Raw genomic sequence first — 21,962 nt, forward strand, 5'->3', positions numbered from 1 at the left:
TCCCACAAGATCTTCGCCTTCCCATTTTCGATAACTTTTTCCACTTTATGTTCCCATGACTTTCTGGATACAGGTAAGTCCTATTTTTTACATAATGACCAGTGGACTAATTTAGCAACTCGGTCGTGTCCAGCTTTGTAATCAGTTTGCACGATTTTGCTGCGCTCAAGATTAAGTGTGAAACAGTTTCGACTTTGTCGTTGCAAAGTCGGCAGTTTGGATTGTCGGTGGATTTTTGTATCTTCGCTTTCATGGCGTTAGTTTGTCATGCTTGCTCTTGAGCAGCCAGTATTAAGCCTTCTGTTCCTTTCTTGATGGTTCCCATCTTAAGCCATGTCCATGTCAAGTTGTCATCACATTTTCCTTCAATGTTTTTCAAGTGCTGTCCATAGGACCCCCTTCTGACCCCCTTTGTCCCACACCAACACACTCCGAGCCAAAGATAAGTTACGGCATTTAATTAACAGACAGACAGGTCCTTGGCAGCAAACTGGCACAGACAAGCTTGGGCAGCAATCCAGCACAGATAAGCCGTGGCAGCAATCCAGCCTGCCAAGCTCACAATAATGTTCTCCGACATTAGTTCCTGCGTTGACTTCTGCAAAAGGGGCGTGTGCACAAGCAGTCCTTATTATAGTCTGGAGAGGAGCCTAATGACCACCAGCTGAGTGCAATTACCTCCTGTACTTGCGTAACTATTCCTGACGCCTATTAGCTCTTCGGTGCCGGGCATCCAGGAACAACTCACTGCTGAGGTCAGGATCACACTCCCTTGTCTCCTCTCCACTGGTCCAAGGCTCAGGCGCCTCCTGGTGGCCAACCAGCCTCTCTGCGCCCTGCTCGGAGTCGGAACCCTGTCCAGGGTCCTCCACATCCTCCAGAGCTGACTCAGAGGGCCCCTCGCTGTCGGAGTCTGGTGGCAGCTCCAACGGCTCCTGCTGGGCCACAACAGAAAGCCATCTATTTAATCTGTCACCCAGTTGTTTTCCTTATATTCTGCCTTTGTTTGTGTTGTTTTTATAATGTTTTTATAATGACAGTGGGCACCACTGTTACATGTTTCATCCATAATCACATAGTTTCAATGGCTATCATCATCATCATCATCAAATTGATATAAGAGGATAGATCTAATTCTAGACACTGTAGATAGATGATAGATGGGAGTGAGAGAGAGAAGAAAGGGACAGGAGATAGATAGATAGATAGATAGATAGATAGATAGATAGATAGATAGATAGATAGATAGATAGATAGATAGATAGATGATAGATAGATAGATAGATAGATAGATATAGAGAGATAGAGAGATAGATAGAGAGAGAGAGAGAGAGAGAGAGAGAGAGAGAGAGAGAGAGAGAGAGATACAAAATGAGGACCCAGATTGTGGGGCAAGAAGCTGTAATTTGTACTAACCAAGTTTTCTTATCTGGAACTAGTCTCCAGCTTTTTATCAGTTTAGTAAACTTAAAAACTAATAACTCTTTAACATCATTTTAAAAGAAAGAATATAAACCAGATTAAAATACCAAGTAACTATGTTAGTTAACAAATAATAAAACCCATGTTATTTGTCTCTCAATGCACACACACAATTGCAACATATATACACAAACATCTTTTTGTGTTTCTATCTTCTTATTTTTATTTTATTCCTTAAATTTATGTGCATCTCACTCACTAAAGCAACACTGAAGAAAATATATATCTTGTTCTTGTGTATCTTGAATTTAGATGTCTTAAAGTTTTCATCCATAATCACAGTTTCAATGGCTATCATCATCATCATCATCATCATCATCATCATCATCATCATCTGTTGTTTTGCAAGCACATCAGTGCTATCTATACCAGAGACAAATTCCTTATGTGTCTTAACCACACTTGGCCAAATGAAGGATTCCTATTCTATTCTGCCAATTCCTGCCACGTTTGGAGGGTGTTGGGCTGGGAGAGAAAGAACAGCTGAAGCAGAAAGGTGTGATTCTCAGCGATAAAATAATGAAAATATATTTGGGGCCTGCCACATTGCGGGGCTGCGAGTTGCACATAATTGTGTTGACAAAATTAGTGGCTGTGTCTTATTTTTGTTTCAAGGAAGGTCTGCTCATTTGCAATCCAAGAAAGTAAGAGCAAAGCGAGAGGCACCAGATTTTCAGAGACAGCAACGGGGAAAACCGGGAAATGATTTCTCCAGTTCTCCTGGGTGCCTTTTCCCATACACTCAAGCTTCCTGGTTTCTCCAATGTAGGAAGATTTAATGTTGACCTTGCAGGTTGCATCAAGGGCCAGGACTGGACGGAGGAATAAAGTGAGTGAGAGAGAGAGGTGGGGGGGTAGATAGATAGATGATAGAGAACAATATCAACAGCACTTAGACTTATATACTGCTTCACAGTGCTTTACATCCTACTCTTAAGCAGTTTTCTGAGTCAGCCTCTTGCCCCACAATCGGGCAGAAACATATATAGACAGAGAAAAGTGACGGATTACATAGATGGAGAAATCGATCTATTGATATAATGCTAGAGGTACTGTAGATAGGGGATAGATGTGTGTGAGAGAGAGATAGACAGAAGATATGGACAAAAGTGAAAGATTGCATAGATGGAGAGTTACATGGATACAGATGTTATATATACTGTAGATAGATGAGATGATAGGTAATAGATTATAAATAGACGGACAGACAGAAACATATAGAGAAAAGTGATGGAATACATAGATGGAGAGATAGATATAGACAGAGATAGATATAGACAGAGGGTACAGATACTGTGGATAGATGATAGATAGATAGATAGATAGATAGATAGATAGATAGATAGATAGATAGATAGAAAGATAGATAGATAGACAGACAGACAGACAGAAACATAGAGAAAAGTGATGGAATACATAGATGGAGAAATAGACAGATGATAGATCTAGAATTCTAGCATTCGCTGGCTGGGGAATTCTGGGAGTTGAAGTCCGAGCATCTTCACATTGCCAAGGTTGAGAAATACTGCTCAAAAGTCTGGACACCTTTCTGAATTGTGTTGGAGATCTTCCTTGGTTCCAGGTTGCTCCTCTCCTTGATTAGTTTCCATCCATTGCTTCTTGTCCTGCCCTCAGGTGCTTTGGAGAATAGGTTGACAATTCCTTAAACTTCCTATGGACTAGCACTAACTCCTTCCTTGCCTAGTTAGAGTAATGAAACATCTGCAAAATTTCAAGCAAGCTCAGAGAGCACCAAGGACCCCACAATCCTCCTCCTCAAACCTCACTTCTTTCTAGCACTGATGATGTTACCTAGTTGGGTCATGAAACATCAGCAAGAAAATTGCCAAGCTCAGAGAGCACCAAGGACCCCACAGTTGTCCTCTTCCTCCCCCCCGCTTTCCTCTCCCCCTCCTCTTTCTCTCCACAAACCCTACTCCTTTCTGGTAGCGATGTTAGCTAGCTGGATCATGAGAGCACCAAGGACCCCCAGTTGTTCTCCTCCTTCTCCTCCTCCAACCCTATTCCCTTCTAGCACTGATGATGTTATCTAGTTGGGCCATGAAAGTTTGCAAGGAAACCGCCAAGCTCAGAGACCATCAAGGACCCCACAGTCTTCCTTCCCTCCCTCCCTCCCTCCCTCCCTCCCTTCCTTCCTTCCTTCCTTCCTTGATGATGTTACCTAGTTGGGTCATGAAACGTCTGCAAGAAAGCATCCAAGCTCAGAGAGCATCCAAGGAACTACAATTCTCCTCCTTCCTCCCTCCTCCTCTTGCTCCGCCATGCCTTCTCTTTCTCCTCCTCCTCTCCATAAACCCTCCTACCTTCCTGCACTGATGATGTTTCCTAGTTGGGTCATGAGACGTCTGCAAGAAAACCACCAAGCTCAGAGAGCACCAAGGACCCCACAGTTGTCCTCCCCACTCTCACTCCTCCTCCTCTTCTCTGCAAACCCCACTCCCTTCTAGAATCTAGATCTGATGATGTTTCCTAGTTGGGTCATGAGACGTCTGCAAGAAAACCACCAAGCTCAGAGACCCCACAGTCCTCCTCCTCTTCCTGCTCTCATCCCCTCTCTTCTAGCACTGATGTTGTTACCTAGTCAGGCCATGAAACGTCTGCAAGGAAAACCACCCAGAGAGCACCAAGGACCCCTCGTTTCAACCCTGAGCTGCAAATGGATTCTCTCCTTTGAAACTGACCAAGCCCCGCCCACTCAGCTGGCTGGGCTAGCCGGCTCCACCCCCTCCCTCCCTCCTCCTCCTCCTCCTCCTCCTCCTCCTCTTCCCAGCAACCCTCACGGCGGGCGCGGGCGCAAGGCAGGGTGGGAGGCGCGCGTCTCCCCGCCCCCCTCGCGCACTCCGCGTCCAATCGGCTGCCGGGAAGGCCAGGCTGGCGAGCGGCGATTGGCCGCTTTGGAAACGAGGCGGCGGTTTGAAATCTTTTAACGGCGGCGGGCCGTGAGGTAAACTACAAGGATCCTTTCGGATGCCCGCTAGTGAGGTAAGTCTGATTTGAGGGAGGGGGCAGCTCTTCGTCTGGTGGGGGGGGGGGGAATAAGGGGCCTCTTGGGGGGTGGGGGGTGTCACGCCGGGATTGGGAAACGGGGACGCGGTTTTCCTCCCGGTCCGCACTCCTTTTTTTTTTTTTCCGCCCCCTCCTTTCCTCTCCCACCCACCCCCGTCCAAAAACAAGTGGCAGGCAGTCCCGCGAGTCAACCGGGGTGAGGGAGGGGAGGTTTGAGGGAGAGGGGGGTGGTGGTGTCTGTGCGCTCCCCGCGCGCCGAATTCCGGGTGGCTTGGACTACAACTCCCATCATCCTGAGGGTTGTGTGGGGAGGGGTCGTGAGGGGAAGCGGGGGGGGGGGACACCTCGACAGCCTCTCTTCGATGTGGTGGGAAGAGGGAGCCCGATACATACATACATTGCATGGTATTACACAATAACGTCATTTTTTTTAAAACGTGGTATATATTTATTTTAGATCTAACCACCATTGATCATCATTACAACAATGCTGGTTACCCTTTATGATGCTATATAATGTTATCTAACATTGTCACCAAGAAGGGCCTGTGGGTGGCTTGGTTTTTTTGTTTTTGTTCACCCTTTTTTATAATGTTCTTTTAAAAATTGTTGGCGAGTCCTCTCTAAAGAGTCAGTGAAAGTGACCGTATATAAACCATATTTTACATTGTGTACTTTTACCTATGAATATTATCCATTTCCTACATAAATAAAAACATAAACAGGTCCCTGCTATGATTTGCAAGTGTATAAATTATATTTTGCATTGTGTACATTTATCTATGAATATTATCCATTCTCTATGTAAATAAAAACTTAAATAGGCCCCTGCTGTAATTTGGAAGTATATAAACTATATTTTACATTGTGTACATTTACATGTGAATATTATCCATTCTCTACGTAAATAAAACATAAATAGTATAATTTGTGTAAAAAATAGTATAATTTGGTATAATTTGTAAGTATATAAATTATATTTTACATAGTGTACATTTATCTATGAATATTATCCATTCTCTACGTAAATAAAAACATAAATAGGTCCCTGCTGCCTGACTCTCAACCAATAGCAATAGCAATAGCAGTTAGACTTATATACCGCTTCATAGGCCTTTCAGCCCTCTCTAAGCGGTTTACAGAGTCAGCATATTGCTCCCAACAACAACAATCCGGGTCCTCATTTTACCCACCTCGGAAGGATGGAAGGCTGAGTCAACCTTTGAGCCGGTGAGATTTGAACCGCTGACCTGCTGATCTAGCAGTAGCCTGCAGTGCTGCATTTAACCACTGCGCCACCTTGGCTCAACCACTCTGAGTGTTGATCCAATTGAGAAATTAAAAATAGCATCAAAACAGCCTATTGTTTTTATTGTCAAAAACAATAAAGATAAAAGGCTTCTGCTCTCCCTAGAGCAGTGTTTCTTAACCTTGGCAACTTGAAGATGTCTGGACTTCAACTCCCAGAATTCCCCAGCCAGCGAATGCGAATGCTGGCTGGGGAATTCTGGGAGTTGAAGTCCAGACATCTTCAAGTTGCCAAGGTTGAAAAACACTGCCCTAGAGTGTGTGTTTGTTCGTGTGTGTGTGTGTGTACTGGTGGCCAAATCTGGTTTTTTCAGGCTCATGTGTATTTTCCAATGAGACAAACCGAGACAGGAAGATTATTTTATTACAATTTATCTGAATATTCAGAAAAAGGATTCCTCATTTAAAGACCAAACCCCTAACTTTGGAATAGGATTCTTTATTGGCCAAGTGTGATTGGAGACACAAGGAATTTGTCTTTGGTGCAGATGCTCCCAGGGTACACAAAAAGTCAAGGTACATTCATCAAGAATCAGAAGGGACACTTAATAGTGGTTACAGGGTATAAATAAGCAATCAGGAAACAATATAAATATAAATAATAAGGATACAAGCAACGAAGTTACAGTCCTACAGTCATAAGTGGGAGGAGATGGGTGATAGGAACCATGAGAAGACTAATAGTAATGCAGCCTTAGTGAATAGTTTGACAGTGTTGAGGAAATTGTTTGTGCAGCAGAGTGATGGCGTTCAGGAAAAAACTGTCCTTTTGTCTAGTTGTCTTGGTGTGCAGTGCCCTATAGCGTCATTTTGAGGTAGGAGTTGAAACAATTTATATCCAGGATGCGAGGGGTCTGTAAATATTTTACAAGTCCTCAATGGAAGGCAGGTTGGCAGTAATTGTTTTTTATGCAATTCTGATTCTCCTCTGAAGTCTGTGTCTGTCTTGTTGGGTTGCAGAGCCAAACCAGACAGTTATGGAGGTGCAGGTGACAGATTCAATAATTCCTCTGTAGACCTGGATCAGCAGTTTACAACCCTTTACATCTTTTAGCTTACATCCCCTTTTATAGTTAACATAGCAAAGAAATCTGAAAGAGGAAAGTTGATTGGACCGGATAATAGCATGTATGTTTATTAAAATGAACGCCTGAAGAGGAATAAATTGTAAGAAGAAAGTTATTTTAGGGTTCACGAAAGAGATAAGCCAGACCCCAATTTGTACTAACCAATTTTTCTTATCTGGAACTAGTCTCCAGCTTTTTATCAGTTTAGTAAACTTAAAAACTAATAACTCTTGAACATCACTTTAAAAGAAAGAATATAAACCAGATTAAAATACAAAGTAACTATGTTAGTTAACAAATAATAAAACCCATGTTATTTGTCTCTCAGTGCACACACACAATTGCAACATATATACACAAACATCTTTTTGTGTTTCTATCTTCTTATTTTTATTTTATTCCTTAAATTTATGTGCTCACCGTCTCACTCACTAAAGCAACACTGAAGAAAATATATATCTTGTTCTTGTGTATCTTGAATTTAGATGTCTTAAAGTTTTCTACAGGTTTTATTGTTTTTTTCCCAATTAGATATAGATTTTTTTATTGGTATGATTGGACATGGAAGGAATTTTTCTCCTGTCCTTACTCTTCAGAGTAAATACAACAACAAAGTGATAGGTTGTAGATCATAGTTACCATCATTAATCCTAAGGTAGGAGTGATAAATCATAGATAGGAGAAGGTAGTAGAGAAGATGAGAAGGATAATAATACAGTCTACTACATGGGTAAATATATTTAGGCCTAATATACTGCTGTGGGAATCACCTAATTCCCACTGCAGAGTGATGGCACAGGGAAAAAACTACCTTTGTGTCTAATTGTTTAAAATGTTTTTATTTAATTTTTAATTATATGTTTTGAATGGTAAACTGCCCAGAGTCATTGACTGAGATTGGATGGCTGTAGAAACTAAACAAATGAATAAATGTTATTGCAAGTATAGTATAATATAATACATGCTAACCCCAAACATTGGGTTAAATGCCAGGGATGATGGAGATGAGGTTTTTTTAGGGCCTCAATTTTTCTTTAATCGTTGCCCATGTTTTATTATTTTGTCTACCATCCAAATATGGGGGGCAGCCTGTAAAGTGGATTCAGAAAATTTAAAAATAAATATTGCATCTTTATTTCCTTCAGCGCCCGTTGCTTGCTCCTGTGGAGAAAATCAGTTTTCAGATAAAACAGAATCGATTTCACCTTAAATCAAGTTGAAATATAAAGACCTAGGACATTTAGCCTTCAATCTACAGCCTGATATCTTATCGGAATGTTCCCATGGCAACCTATAAATCTGTCCTCAAGGTACCAGGCTGGGATGCCTCTCCTGGGTCATTTGGCAATTCCAAATTGCCCCCTTCTTTTGATTTATTTCTTCTCACTGTTTTGTTAAAAATAAATAGGCAGTAGACTGGCTGGAAGTAACTTTAGATCCATTCCTTATGGAAATATAGGTTGCATCATTTAACACACACACATACACACACACACACACACACACACACCTTACAGTGCATCTCTTTTGCTGGCAGGGTGTCTCGCTATCTTCTCCAGAACTAAAGGGATATTTGCACCTCAAGGTTGAACTGTAGAGTCCTTGGTGCTCTCCGAGTTTGGTTGTTTTCTTGTAGTTGTTTCATGATCCAACTAGGTAACATCATCCGTTCTACAAAGGAGTGGGGTTTCCTGTCTTGTTTATATACAGTACAAGGCTCTTGCCCTGTCAGTGTTGGCGGGCAAGCAAGGAACTTTAAACTCAGATAAATAACCAAACAACAGCCTAATCAAGACAGCACAAGAACCCTTCCGCCAACCCTGGTAGAACCAGCCACTCGTATATAAACAACAAACTCCACCCACCCTTCCAGCACTGATGATGTTAGTTAGGTAATCGAATGTCTGCAAGACTCAACTCAGGAAGCACCAAGGACCCAATGATAAACACTGAAATGAAATTGCAGGCAGTCCTTAAGGCTGTAATGGAACCTACATATTACGGTCATAATGTCAGGGTTACAAATAGCATCCAAAAGTAAATCAGAGTCCAAGGCAGAGTCCTCCCATTTTACCACAATAGAAAATGCGTAGTAGAATAATAGAATGAAATTCAATGGTGAAAAGAGTAAGGTTCTACATTTAGGCAAGAAAAACGAAATGCACAGGTACAGTATAGGTGGTGCCTTCCTCAATAGTAGTAACTGAGAGGGATCTTGGAGTCCTGGTGGACAACCATTTAAATAGGAGCCGGCCGTGTGCAGCAGCTGCCGAAAAAGCCAACACAATTCTAGGCTACATAAACAGAGGGATAGAATCAAGATCCCATTAAGGGTTAATACCACTTTACAAGGCCTTGGGAAGGCCACACTTGGAATTCTGCATTCAGTTTTGGTCACCACGATGTAGAAAAGATGTGGAGACTCTGGAAAGAGTGCAGAGAAGAGCAACAAAGAGGATTAGGGGACGGGAGGCTAAAACATATGAGGAACGGTTGCAGGAACTGGGTATGTCTAGTTTAATGAAAATAAAAACTAGGGGAGACATAATGGGAGTCTTCCAATATCTCAGGGGTTGCCACAAAGAAGAGGGAGTCAAGCTATTCTCCAAGGCACCTGAGGGTAGAACAAGAAGCAATGGGTGGAAACTAATCAAGGAGAGAAACAACTTAGAACGGAGGAGAAATTTCCTGACAGTGAGAACAATTAATCAGTGGAACAGAAGTTGCCTCCAGAAGTTGTGAATGCCCCAACACTGGAAGTCTTAAGAAGATGTTGGATACTGGAACGGTATAGGGTTTCCTGCCTAGGCAGGGGGTTGGACTAGAAGACCTCCAAGATCCCTTCCAACTCTGCTATTATATTGTATAGAAAGTGTGGCAGGCCAAATATCCAAAAGAAAAGATGGCTGCAGGCCTGACACATAACTTGTGACAACCCTAAAATTATTCGATGACCTTTCTTACTTGCAACTCACTGCAATCATTACGTGACAATTGTTAAGCAAACCAACAGTTTCCTATGGGCACGGCTTTGCTGAACTGGAAGTAAATGCTGGCTTTGGGTGAACCCACCATAAAATGCACACTTTTGAATCTGGGTAAAATGTCACCCACCTCACCCACCCACCCCCAACTCCGATAGGTCTGTTGGAATTTTGAATGGTTGCTAAATGACTAGCTGTAAGTCAAGGACTAGCTGTATTGGCTTTGAGCCCTGGAGTTTGAATTCGCGCATTCGAAGGCTCCTTGCTGAGGGCTTTGCTTTAGGGCTTCGCAAAGGAACCCGGGAAGCCTTCGTTTGAACAGAGATGCTGCCCTGGAGGTACCCTCCGCCTGCCAACTTTAGATAAAAGCATGGGTGGGGCCTTTGAATTCTCTGCCTCCCTAACAGGAGTAGAAGTACTACTGGTTGCTAGTTTTAAATAAGGTCCGGAAAAGAATATTTGTAGCTCGGGTTCTCCTTGGCGCTCTCTGAACTTGGTTGTTTTCTTGAAAATATTTCATGACCAGTTAGGTAATACCATCAATGCTGGAATGGAGTGGGGTTTGCAGGGTGGAAGAGAATGAGAAAGTGGTGGTGGTGGGGAGGACGGTTGTCTCCTCGGGGTTCACTCAGCTTGGGTTTTTTTTTTTTTGGCAGACATCTTATGACCCAACTAGAGAACATCATCAGTACTAGAAGGGATCAGAATTCACTGCCTCTTGGTGATTGGCCCAGAGTCAACCAGCTGGTTTTTTTGTGTCGTTCACAGCTAGGCTAAAATGAGAACTCATTGATATCTGAAGCCCGTTTGGGAACCAGATAATGACACTCAGCCTTAATATGGCTGATTTATTAGTATCACTATATAGTCCAGTGTTTCTCAACCTTGGCAACTTGAAGATGCTCGGACTTCAACTCCCAGAATTCCCCAGCCAGCGAATGCTGGCTGGGGAATTCTGGGAGTTGAAGTCCAGACATCTTCAAGTTGCCATGGTTGAGAAACACTGATATAGTCCTTGACTGACAACCACAACAGAGCCCCACATTTCTGTTACCAAGTGAGACATTTGTTAAGTGAGTTTTGCCCCATTTTGTGACGGTTGTTAAGTGAATCGCTGCAGTTGATAAATTAGTAGCACGGTTGTTAAGTGAATCCGATTTCCCCATTGACTTTGCTTGTCAGAAAATCGCAGAGGGGATCGCGTGGCCGCACAACATTGCAACCGTCCGTTCTGTTCTGTTCTGTTGTTCTGTTCTCTAGTCTGGTCACATGGTGGTTAAGTCAATCTGGTTTCCTCATTGACATGGCTTCTCAGAAAGTCCCAAAAGGGGGAATCACCGGGATGCAGCAACGGTCCTTAGTGGGGAAAAGGGTCATAAGTCCTTTTTTTCTGGTGCTGTTGTAACCCTGAATGGCCACTAAATGAACTGTTGTTAGACAAGGACTTCCTTTATGTGTGATTCCAAATCAGTCCTTGTGTTTTAACCACGATTTGTCAGCACATCTAACTCTTCCTTTGTAGTCGATTTAGATAAAGCTGGATGCTTCATTTGCACTAACTCCACAGTGTGCGTATGTGTAAAATAACACACTTGGACTCTCTCCTCTGATTTCCCGCGGCAACCATAATAAGAACTGCAATGAGTTTTTAAGGACTGCAAGACTTATTTTAATTTTGGGCCTTCCTTGGCTTGTGAAATCTGGAAAGATATCTTTAGAAATTGGCAAGAGTTTGTGGCTGCTCATTTAACACCGCTGTATTCTTGCACAAAGCAGCCAAAGGCAGGGTCCTCTTTACGGAATGATTGATCTTTGCTGCAACACGGCGAGAAGAAGGAGGAGAAAGAGGGAGCGGAGCGAATACAGCCTTCCTCTGAACTGCAATACATGCCACCGCTGTTGCATTGCAGATTTCCAAGACGTATATGGGCAAGGAATCATGGGCAACGTAGTGCAAAAGAGGAGAGGTTTAAGGGAGATCCCAGGTATGGAAAAGTGCCAAGCATGCAGTGGCCAATGTCTTAGCATATGAGAGAGAGGAGTCCTTCAAAACTGCTCCCTGGGGTTACATTTGACTAGGGCGAGGGTCAGCAACCTTAAACACTCCAAGAGCCACAAAGATCCTAACCGGAAGCCCCCCATTCAATTCTGGAGCCAACCGGAAGTCCGGTTCCCCCACCATAGAGTCTCCTCCTAGTGTGGCATCCTTTTTCCTTCTACCTGTTCTAACCGAAAGCCCTATCCATTGTGGAGCTGACTGGAAAACCCGCCCCTTGCCATAGAGTCTCTGCCTAGCGCGCTGTGTTCAATTGTGGTCATAAGTTGAAGACTACCTGTATTGTGGACCCAGGGTTAAGCGTCCGGCTCGGTCCTAATTTGGTTTGGAAAGGCTCCAAGATTGCCAAAGGCCTTTTCTCTTTGCTTATCGACCCCTCACTTGCGCCTGTCTGCCTATCCTGGCTCTGCTTACTGGTACAGTGTTGTCATCAAAACACAAACCAGACATCCCAGAGTCAACATCTGAAGAATGAGACAATAACCTATGAAGAAGGGTTACAGGAAGTGGGTAATCTCTGCAGACTTTTAGCTATGCAATTTGGGATGAACACCAATTGAATAGCGTGGGAATAGGAATGAATTTCCAGAGGGGAAAATTGCAAACTACAGGAACCAGGAGCACTACTCAAGTGATCCTGAGGACACAGATGAAGCACCTCCAAGTGCTTCAAAGACCCTCTAAAAAGGATGTAAATGACCAGCTGTCTGCAAGGAATATAAATCCGTCCCCTCGGTCCAGTCAGAGCTGAAGAAGCTTCTTGGATGAGAAGCGAAACCTCTTCAAAACAAAAAACAAGAAAGACCAGTTGTGGTTGTTGAAGAGATGCTGGATGCAACTGATAAAGCCTTCTGGAGGGTAACAGGTAGGAAGAAAATTGGACTGTACATTACCATCAAGTCCCCAAAGGAGGCAGCTGCGTGCAGAGCTACTCGGCTGCGGTATTTGAAATCCTGGCTGTCGAGCTGATTGATGGATTCGGCCTGGCCTGTCAGGAAGGGAACCAGGCTTGATTGAAAAGTGTTAGATTGCTAATTGAAATAACTTGTGAGGGGTCCTTGGTGCTTCCTGGGCTTGGTTCTATTCCTGTCGATGTTTCGTGACCCAACTAGGTAACATCATCAGTGCTAGTAGGGTTTGTGGAGAGTGGGAGGAGGATTGTGGGGTCCCGGGTGCTCTCTGAGATTGTTCAGTTTTGTGACAGTCATTTCATTACCCCGCTAGGTAACAACATCTGAGGTAGGAGGGAGTGGAGTTTGCAAGGAGGAGGAGGAGCCCTTGATGCTCTCTGAAGTTGGTCCTTTCCTTGCAGATGTTTTGTGACCCAACGAGGTAACATTATCAGTGCTAGGAGGGAATGGAGTTGACGAGGAGGAGGAGAATGGAGGAGGAGGACAGGGGACCTTGATGCGCTCTGAACCTGGTTCCTGTCTTGCAAATGTTTCCTTAGCCAAACTGGGTAACATCATCAGTACCTGGAAGAGTGTGGGATTTGTTCAACAGTCAGAAGTGTTGATGAAAACTCTTTAATTTCACAATAGGCTTACCCATAGTTTCAGCTGGTACATCCCATTCCAAACTAAGCAATTTCTAGCAGCCTGTCATACTGACAAATTACTAGCTATCAATAGGCACGTAGACACAAAGAAAATGTAGTCAAAAAAGGGTTCCTCTCCACAAATTTCAAACCCCGCTCCCTTCTAGCACTGATGGTGTTACATACTTCGTTAATGAAATGTCTGCAAGAAAACAACCATGCTCAGGGAGGACTGAGGACCTCACAGCTCTCCTCCTCCATCGTGCACACTCTACTCCTTCTAGCACTGATAATGTTACCTAGTTTGGGTCACGAAATGTCCACCAGAAAACAACCAAGCTCAGAGACCACCCAAGGCGCCCCCATTTCAATCCTGAGCTACAAATATTCTCCTTTATCCGCCATCCGTGGTGCCCCAGTAGTTAGAGTGCAGTACTGCAGGCTACTTCTACTGCATGTCGGCTACCTGCAGTTGAGCAGTTCGATTCTCACCAGGCTCAAGGTTGACTCAGCTTTCCACCCTCCAAGATGGGTAAAATGAGGACCCACATTGTTGGGGGCAAGAGACTGACTCTAAACCGCTTAGAGAGGGCTGTAAAGCACTATGAAGCGGTATATAAGTAAGTGCTATTGCTATTCCTTCCTTCCTTCGAAAGCACTATGAGGTGGTATATACGTCTAAGTATTATTGCTTTATTGAAACGGCTCTTTATTAAATTGGTCTATCTTTCCTCATCTGGGGCCAGCAGTGCCCGATGCAACCTGAAAGAATTCCCTGGCTCAGAAAAAGCCACCCAATATTTTGCCAGGCTGCATGGTGGCAATGAAACAGAGAATTTTTTTTTCTCTTCTCCCAGCGGGAGAAAAAGTTACCCGTCCGTTCCTGGCCCTATAAGATGGGTCATCTTAGGGACTCGCTGGCCGGGGTTTGCAGGAGGCTCAAAAAGTTTCTGTTTTTCCTTTGACACCTATTTTTAACCTGATGTTGCTCAAAGCTTGTTGGGGGAGAGGGGGGCGCGAATTACAGGGCATGCAATGTCAGGGGCATTTATTTTTGGGTTGCTGGGAAGGGAGACACGGATCTGTAGCCAGGACAGGCTGGGGGTGGGCAGCGAAGGAGCCTGGGAAATCCTGGCACCGCTTTGATCTTCCCTTCTGGACTAACGCCCGATTCCAGAAATGGCTTCGATGCCCCTTCGGGCACACCAGAGAAGCAGAGTTAGCCTGGATTTTTAAGCATAAGCCAGCCATGACTGGTAAGGGATGCGGTGGCTCAGTGGCTAAGGGTCTGAGCTTGTCGATCAGAAAAGTCGGCAATTCGAATCCCCAGCGCCATGTGACGGAGTGAACTCCCGTTACGTGTCCCAGCTACTGCCAACCTAGCAGTTTGAAAGCACTCTGGAAATGACCTGGTCACGGAGGGGGATGCCTTCCATGATCTCCCAGCGGTCCACCTCCTGTTGCCTCTTTTGCTCTCCATAAAGAAAGCCGCCATTGTCACTCCGTCACCAAGCGAGGCGCGGCGCCCTGGAGACGTTGCTTGGGCGGAGGGGGCAAACGCCACTGAAATGCGATGCCTGCTCATCATCCTTGGCAGCTCCGCTTGTTGAGCTGAGTGGGCGAGAAGAACGCCGATGACGCAGTTATGATTACAATTTTATTTTTCTTAAAGGGAGGAGTGTTGACAGTAATACGATCCCCTCCCCGGGGGGGGGGGTGAAGAACGGATCTCATTCCGGCCCGGCTGTCAACCTCCATTCGTCTCCTTCAGGCTCCGCTATGTTTCCCTTCCTTTGGGGCGCACAATTTTTGGGGAGGGGGAGGGGAGGGAAGGTTGGCATCTTGTGGTCCAAGGCTTCTGCCCCTTTGCAGCCAAGCGACGCTTGTGTGTGTGGGGGTTGCTCCCCACTTGAAGTTGGCCATCGTCCACCTTTGCAGCGAGGGGAGGCCGGGGTGTAAGGATGAGAGTGGCACCTGCTAATGGCCTGGTAATACACACCTGGGCAATGTGCCCACATGTCAAAGATGCTAGTTGAGTAAAAGCAGATAAATCCCGGGTAATGCCACCCTCAGCCCCAGCTGTCTGTAGGGAAGCTTGCACTCAAAAGCCTTTCTCCAGAGATGGCAGCGATGCTTTATACCTGGGTGACTTTGGGAAGCTCTCGCTGCCACTGTCTTGGGTGGCATCTGATGCCATCTCTAGCTTCTGGTTTAGAAGAGCCAGATATGGCTGGTCCTTGACTTACGACCATTAGTTTAAAGACTGTTCCATGAGCCCAAGACGCTGCAAACACATGAGTCAGTTGCCAAGCATCTGAATTTTGATTATATGACCCTGGGGACGGCTTCAACACTCCTAAGTGTGAAAAAAATGGTCATAGGTGACTTTTCACTCACCTTGTAACTTTGAACGGTCACTAACTGAACTGTTGTAAATTGAGGACTTCCTGTACAGCACTGGAAAATGGACCATTTTTTACACTTCCCGAGCCGCAAATTTCCATTGCTAAGCCAGGCAATGGCTGAGGGAGATTGGCCTCGCTTTACGACCTTTCTTGCTGCAGTTCTTAAGCCAATCACTGTGGTCGTTAAGTTAGTCACATGGTGGTTAAGTGAATCTGGCTTCCCCAATGACTTTGCTTGTCAGAAGGTCGCGAAAGGGGATCATGTGGCCCCGGGACACTGCAACTGTCATAAGCATGAGTCAGTTGCCAAGTGTCTGACTTTGAATCGTGTGACCATCAGGATGCTGCAATGGTCGTAAGTGTGGGAAACGGCTGTAAGTCACTTTTTCAGTCCCCTTCTAACTTTGAACGGTCACTAAACGGATGGGTCGTAAGTCGAGGAACACCTGTATTCAGGATTTTATAAATTGGGAGTAGCAGCCTTTGGGCATGAGAAGAGTTTCAATGGCTCCCATAATGAATCTGGCCAGCAATGAAAGATTCATTGTGATGGAGGCAAATTGCAACACACACACCCAAACAACACACCCGCCACAAACACAACCCCCAGGTTCCACTTTATGGACTAAAAAGACTTTACCAAAGGAAAGAAGGGTAGAGAACTGAATGCCCACAAGGAGTATTTGGACCCTCCGATGCCCAGGGACATCATGTAGCCCTTCCCCTTGGACAATGTCCAGCCATGTGCGGCGCAGCAGCCAAAATAGTGAATATGATCCTTGGTTGCATGGAAGCACGGAATCAAAATCACCTGAAGGATTAGTACCGCTTTGTAACGCCTTAGTAAAGCCACACCTGGAGTATTCTGCATCCCATTCTGGTCACATTACTTTGGAAAAAGTTCAGAGAAGAGCAACTAAGGCAGGGATGGAAGTCGCCTATACCCACGATGGGTGAAGAGGCGTCAAGTACAAGTACAAGTAAGGGATGGCTAACCTTTTTGCCATTGCGTGCCAAAAGCGCATATGCGTGCGCAACAGCGCATGTGTGCATGCCCACACCCATAATGCAATGCTTGGGCAAACCCTCCCCATGTGCACGTGACAACCCCCCCCATGCTCCCCCTGCCCATGCACACATGACCCCTCCTCGTCCCCCATTTGGGGCCTAGCAGGACTCTCTCCAGCCTCCTGGGACCAAAAATGGGGCACCCGGGGGGTCACACCGCACTTACCATATTCCCCCTACTGCCACATATGCATGTGCCCCACCCTCCTGCATGCACACATGTCTCATCTATGCACCCTTCCCCCATGCATGCACAGCAGAGACCCAAAAATGAGCTGCTGGGGGGAGGCATGAGCGCAAGCACGGTGGAGGTGAGCTGGGGCAACGGTTTGCATGCCTACAGAGAGGGTTCCGCTGCCACCTGTGGCACACATGATGATTAAAGTCCCGGAGAGTAAAACATGAATAACAGTTGCAGAATTTGGGTTTGGCCAGACTGGGCAAAATAAGGATTGGGAATGGATTCCAGTATTTGAGGGGCTGCCACGAAGAAGAGGGGCTCGACTTATTTACCAAAGCACCACAAGGCAGGACAAGAAGCAACGGAGGGAAACTAATTAAGGAGAGAACTAGGGAGAAATTTCCTGAGAGTGAGGACAATTAATCAGTGGAACAGCTTGCCACCAGAAGTTGTGGGTGCTCCATCACTGGGGGTTTTAAGAAGAGATTGGACATCCCTTTGTCTGAAGTGGTGTAGGGTCTTCTGCTTCAGCAGGGAGCTGGACTAGAAGACCTCCAAGGTCCCTTCCAGCTCTGTTCCAAATTGTAAACGTGGCCTTTATTGTCCTTTGCAGGTTTTTACTTCAGAAGAATTGGGCACAGCCTGTGCCAGCCGAGGAAGAGATTAAAATGTCTCAGGAAACGTATTCTTATGATGTTCCCGATATGGGCCTTGACTTCAGAGATATGAATGATGACCAGTCCATTAACATTGATGCCTGGTTTGGTGAGTACCCTCTTCACGGCCAGGAGGAGGGTGTGCCGTTTGCCAAGAGGCCAAACTAACTACCGGTCTCTTTCCTGAGCCTTATAGGTGGGAAGGGCAGGGGGCTTTATGCTCCACCCTTGTTTCTCTCTTTATCTCCCACCTTTCTTATTTTTACTGCTCAAGGCAGTGAACATATCCAACACACCCTCCTCCTCCTATTTTCTGTACTACAACAAACCCTGCAAGGTGGGTTGGGCTGAGAGAGAGCAGTGGCCAGTTGGGTTTCACGCCTAAGCGGAACTAGAACTCACTGACCCCTGGAGATTGGCCTAAAGTTCCCTACCTGGCTTTCATGCTTAACGCAGGACTAGAACTCGCTGTCTCTTGGTGATTGGCCCAAAGTCACCCGGCCATTTTTCCTACTTATGGTGGGACTAGAACTCCCTAGAATTCACTGACTCCTAATTTGGCCTAAAGTCCTCTAGATCAGTGGTTCTTAACCTTTTTGAAAGAATCGCCCCCTTGAGCCATTGGGGAAGTTATTATCACCTCCTTCCCCCATCACAACCTCTCAATCACAACACAAGCAACACAAATACAACGATAAGAGCTGAGACAATTATTAACGAAGAAAATCTATGTACACAAAAAGCAAAAAAAGAGAACATCAATGGCTGCCTTGTTCTTGGTGAGCTGACCCCAATTTCTTGATGTCTGGAACCATTTTTGTTAATCTCATTCTTAAATCGCCGCGCTCAGTGATCTTCAACATGTTCCTTGACTTAGAAAGGATCTTTTGGACGGCGTTTCCACTAAGTAGAGCCGAAGTGGCGCAGTGGTTAAATGCAGCACTGCAGGCTACTGCTAGATCAGCAGTTCAGCGGTTCAAATCTCACCGGCTCAGGGTTGACTCAGCCTTCCATCCTTCTGAGGTGGGTAAAATGAGGACCCAGATTGTTGGGGGCAATATGCTGACTCTCTGTAAACCGCTTAGAGAGGGCTGAAAGCCCTATGAAGCGGTATATAAGTCTACTGCTAAGTAAGTGGAAGGAAAGGCTAAAAGAAGCAACTTAACTTCCTCCCACAATTTTGGGTAAGTGTTCCTCATTTTCACCCAAAAGGCTTCGTAGCCGCAACTCTGAAAATGTGATTGGGCTTATTTCAGATCCGTCAGTGGCTCTTTCAGTTTGGGATGAAGTTGTGCAAAGTCGGCTCTGAAAGGATTTAGCACCCAAGTGGGCACTTCCAGATTCATCAGATCCTAGAATCTGGTTTCCGTCTCTTCTTTGAGTTGCTTCAAGTGGCAGCAAAAAAGGTCCCAATCTTCTGCCTGGAGTTGGCGTTCATTACCAAGGCTTGGGAACCGATACAGCTCCTGGCGACTCATATTGCTTGCAAGGAGGTCCAATTTGGAAATAAATGAGCAGATTGCTCCTTTGGCTTTAAGAAAATTGATTTTATCTCCTTGCGGCTTTACGTTCACTTAATTCAGCTTGCCAAAAACATCAGCGAGATAAGCTACATCCAGACGTCGAAGTTTAAGAGAACGGCTTAGACTTGGATCAGGGGATTCAAGAAATTCGACAAGTGTGTCAAAAAGTTCGTGGAATCGCCGCAAACACTTTCCTTTTGAAAGCCCCCTTACTTCGGTGTGCAAAAGGAGACGTTCAAACTCCTCGTCATTTTCTTCACAAAGCTTGTGAAAAAGTCGGTTGTTCAAGGCATTCGACTTAATTTTATTCACAGCGTTAATGATGTAACGTATAGACTCGTGCAAACGGCCACTCAATTTTTTTGAGACAAGGTGCTATCTATGAACGAGGCCATGGACAGTCATAACTCCAGGTGCAACCGATTTTAGATGAGCTTGAAATCCGCGATATCGTCCAACCATGGATGCAGTTCCGTCGGTTGCACATGCCATGACGTTTGTCAAAGGGATGTTTTTCCCATTAAAAAACTCTTCAACCTTTTTCAATATCGAAGAACCTTGTGTCGGTGGCTAAATTTGGAGCAAATAACAGTTCTTCCCCGATCTCTTCATTTCCCTTGATGAAATGGACAATAACAAGGCTCCATTTTCACGAATCGTTGACTCATCAGCCTGCATCACGAATTCTGTACTTTTCAAGGTGTCCATAAGCCTTTGTTCCACTTCAGCAGCCATTTCATCCATTCTTTTTGATACGGTGTCATTGCTCAAAGGAATCGATTGCGTGACAGTGCTTGCTCTGGGCCCCAACATGGTGGCAACAATCTGTTTCACTGCTGGTTAAAAATCAGCGTTTCTCCGATAGTGTGCGGTTTGCCACATTTTGCTATCAACAAAGATACTTCATAGGAACAAATGAGCCCCTTGTCGGCGTTGTGTGACGATTTCCCAAAGAACTTCTCAACAGTGCTGTGACCCTCAAACTTGGCCTTTAAGGATTGGAAAAACGATAGCGGTTTGTCGGCTTTATCCGAATGAATTCTTACCAAATGGTCTTTCAGTCGGGAAGGCTTCATCGCTTCATTTGAAAATGTTCTCTCACAGAGAAGACAAAACGGAAGCTGCACGTTGGAAGGAGATGGAATGAATCCCAATTTTAGGTATGCCCTCGAGTATTGGCGACACTTCCTCTTCTGGGCCATGTTGAGAGATCTTTGTAATGAAAGGCACCAACTGCAAATTAAATTTTCGACTGCACTGGAACCCTATAAAACACACGTGGACGTCGATAAACATAGTTTCAACAGTTACGTTGACTTTACAGCGGACATCGCAGGGGGCAGCAACTCAGCATGCAATGTTTTGAAAGAAGCGCTCGCCCCTCCATCACTGCCCATTCTGGCCAATGGCGCGCCACTGTATGGGTAGAGTGATAGAGGCCGCTGCACAGCGCGCATGAAGATGAGCGATGCATATTCACATATGTACGGCGTTCTGTACTGAAACTAGCTGGAGGAACATTTTAAAACACAGTTCAATCCACTAATAGCGAGCGATCTGATGTTTTTGTACGACAGATATACAGCGGTTCACTGTACGAAAAAAGTCTCAAAAGTGTCCCCAAAACTTTTCACTCCATCGCCCCCATATGCCCCCCCCTTCCATTTCTTTGCCCCCGTGTCGCCCCTTTTCGTTCCATCGTCCCCCTGAAAAACAAAATCGGCCCTTGCGGGGCGATATCGCCCATGTTAAGAACCACTGCTTTAGATGGCTTTCATGGTTAAGGGAGAACTAGAACTCACCATCTCCTGGTGATTGGCCCAAAGCCACCCGGCCAGTTTTTGTGCTTACAGTAGGACTAAAACTCTGTCTCCCAGAGAATGGCCAGCTGGGGTTCATGCCTAAGCAGAACTAGAACTCAGTGTCTCCTGGTGATTGACTTAAAGCCCTCTCCCTGGCTTTCACACTTAAGGCAGAACTAGAATTCATCATCTCCTGGTGATTGGCTGAAAGTTACCCAGCCAGTTTTCCTGCTTATGGTGGGACTAGAACTCCCTGTCTCCCAGTGAATGTCCAGCTGGGTTTTATGCCTAAGAGGAACTAGAAGCCACTGTCTCCTGGTGATTGGCCCACAGTCACCCACAGTTTTTGTGCTTACGATAGGACTAGAACTTCCTGTCTCCCAGTGAGTGGCCAGCTGGGTTTTATGCCTAAGGAGAATTAAAACTCACCGTCACCTGGTGATTGGCCCAAAGTCACCCAGCCAGTTTTCGTTCTTACGATAGGACTAGAACTCCCCGTCTCCCAGTCTGTAGTTTGATGCCTTAACTGCTAAATCAAACCGGCTCTTTAGACTGGGCCCAGTGCTTGATGGTTGGTGGCTGGTGGTCTCCTCGCCTCGTGGAGTGGAGGACCCTAGGATCGTAACTATTTTTGCAGCTGTCCGATCTGCCGCCTTGATGACCCCAAGAGCAGAGATGGGGACGTCGGGCATCCTGCGTAAAGCATTGTCATCAAAGCCTAACCTTCCCTGGGCTGTGGTCTCGCCCATGATGAAATCAGGTGAGATGCTTCCTTGAGACCCAACCAATCAGCTTTCAGGGCTGAAAGAGGTCCACCTGCAGGGCCCATCCAGCCTTTGTTGGTGTTCTTAATCCCACCAACATCA

At 45.4% G+C, this 21,962-nt stretch overlaps 1 protein-coding gene across 1 annotated transcript in view; it reads left to right on the forward strand.

The window, feature by feature from the left end:
• Positions 1–4,342: 4,342 nt before the first annotated feature.
• TPX2 (TPX2 microtubule nucleation factor) overlaps positions 4,343–21,962 on the forward strand; it is a 44,718-nt gene continuing 27,098 nt past the window's right edge. The window contains exons 1-2 of the mRNA XM_032217349.1: positions 4,343–4,485; positions 17,729–17,880. Coding sequence (XP_032073240.1) covers positions 17,784–17,880 — 97 coding nt within the window. The 5' untranslated portion in view covers positions 4,343–4,485; positions 17,729–17,783. The remainder of the gene's footprint in view (positions 4,486–17,728; positions 17,881–21,962) is intronic.

The sequence above is a fragment of the Thamnophis elegans genome, chromosome 5 (assembly GCF_009769535.1).
Source record: "Thamnophis elegans isolate rThaEle1 chromosome 5, rThaEle1.pri, whole genome shotgun sequence".
Classification (NCBI taxonomy): Eukaryota; Metazoa; Chordata; class Lepidosauria; order Squamata; family Colubridae; genus Thamnophis; species Thamnophis elegans.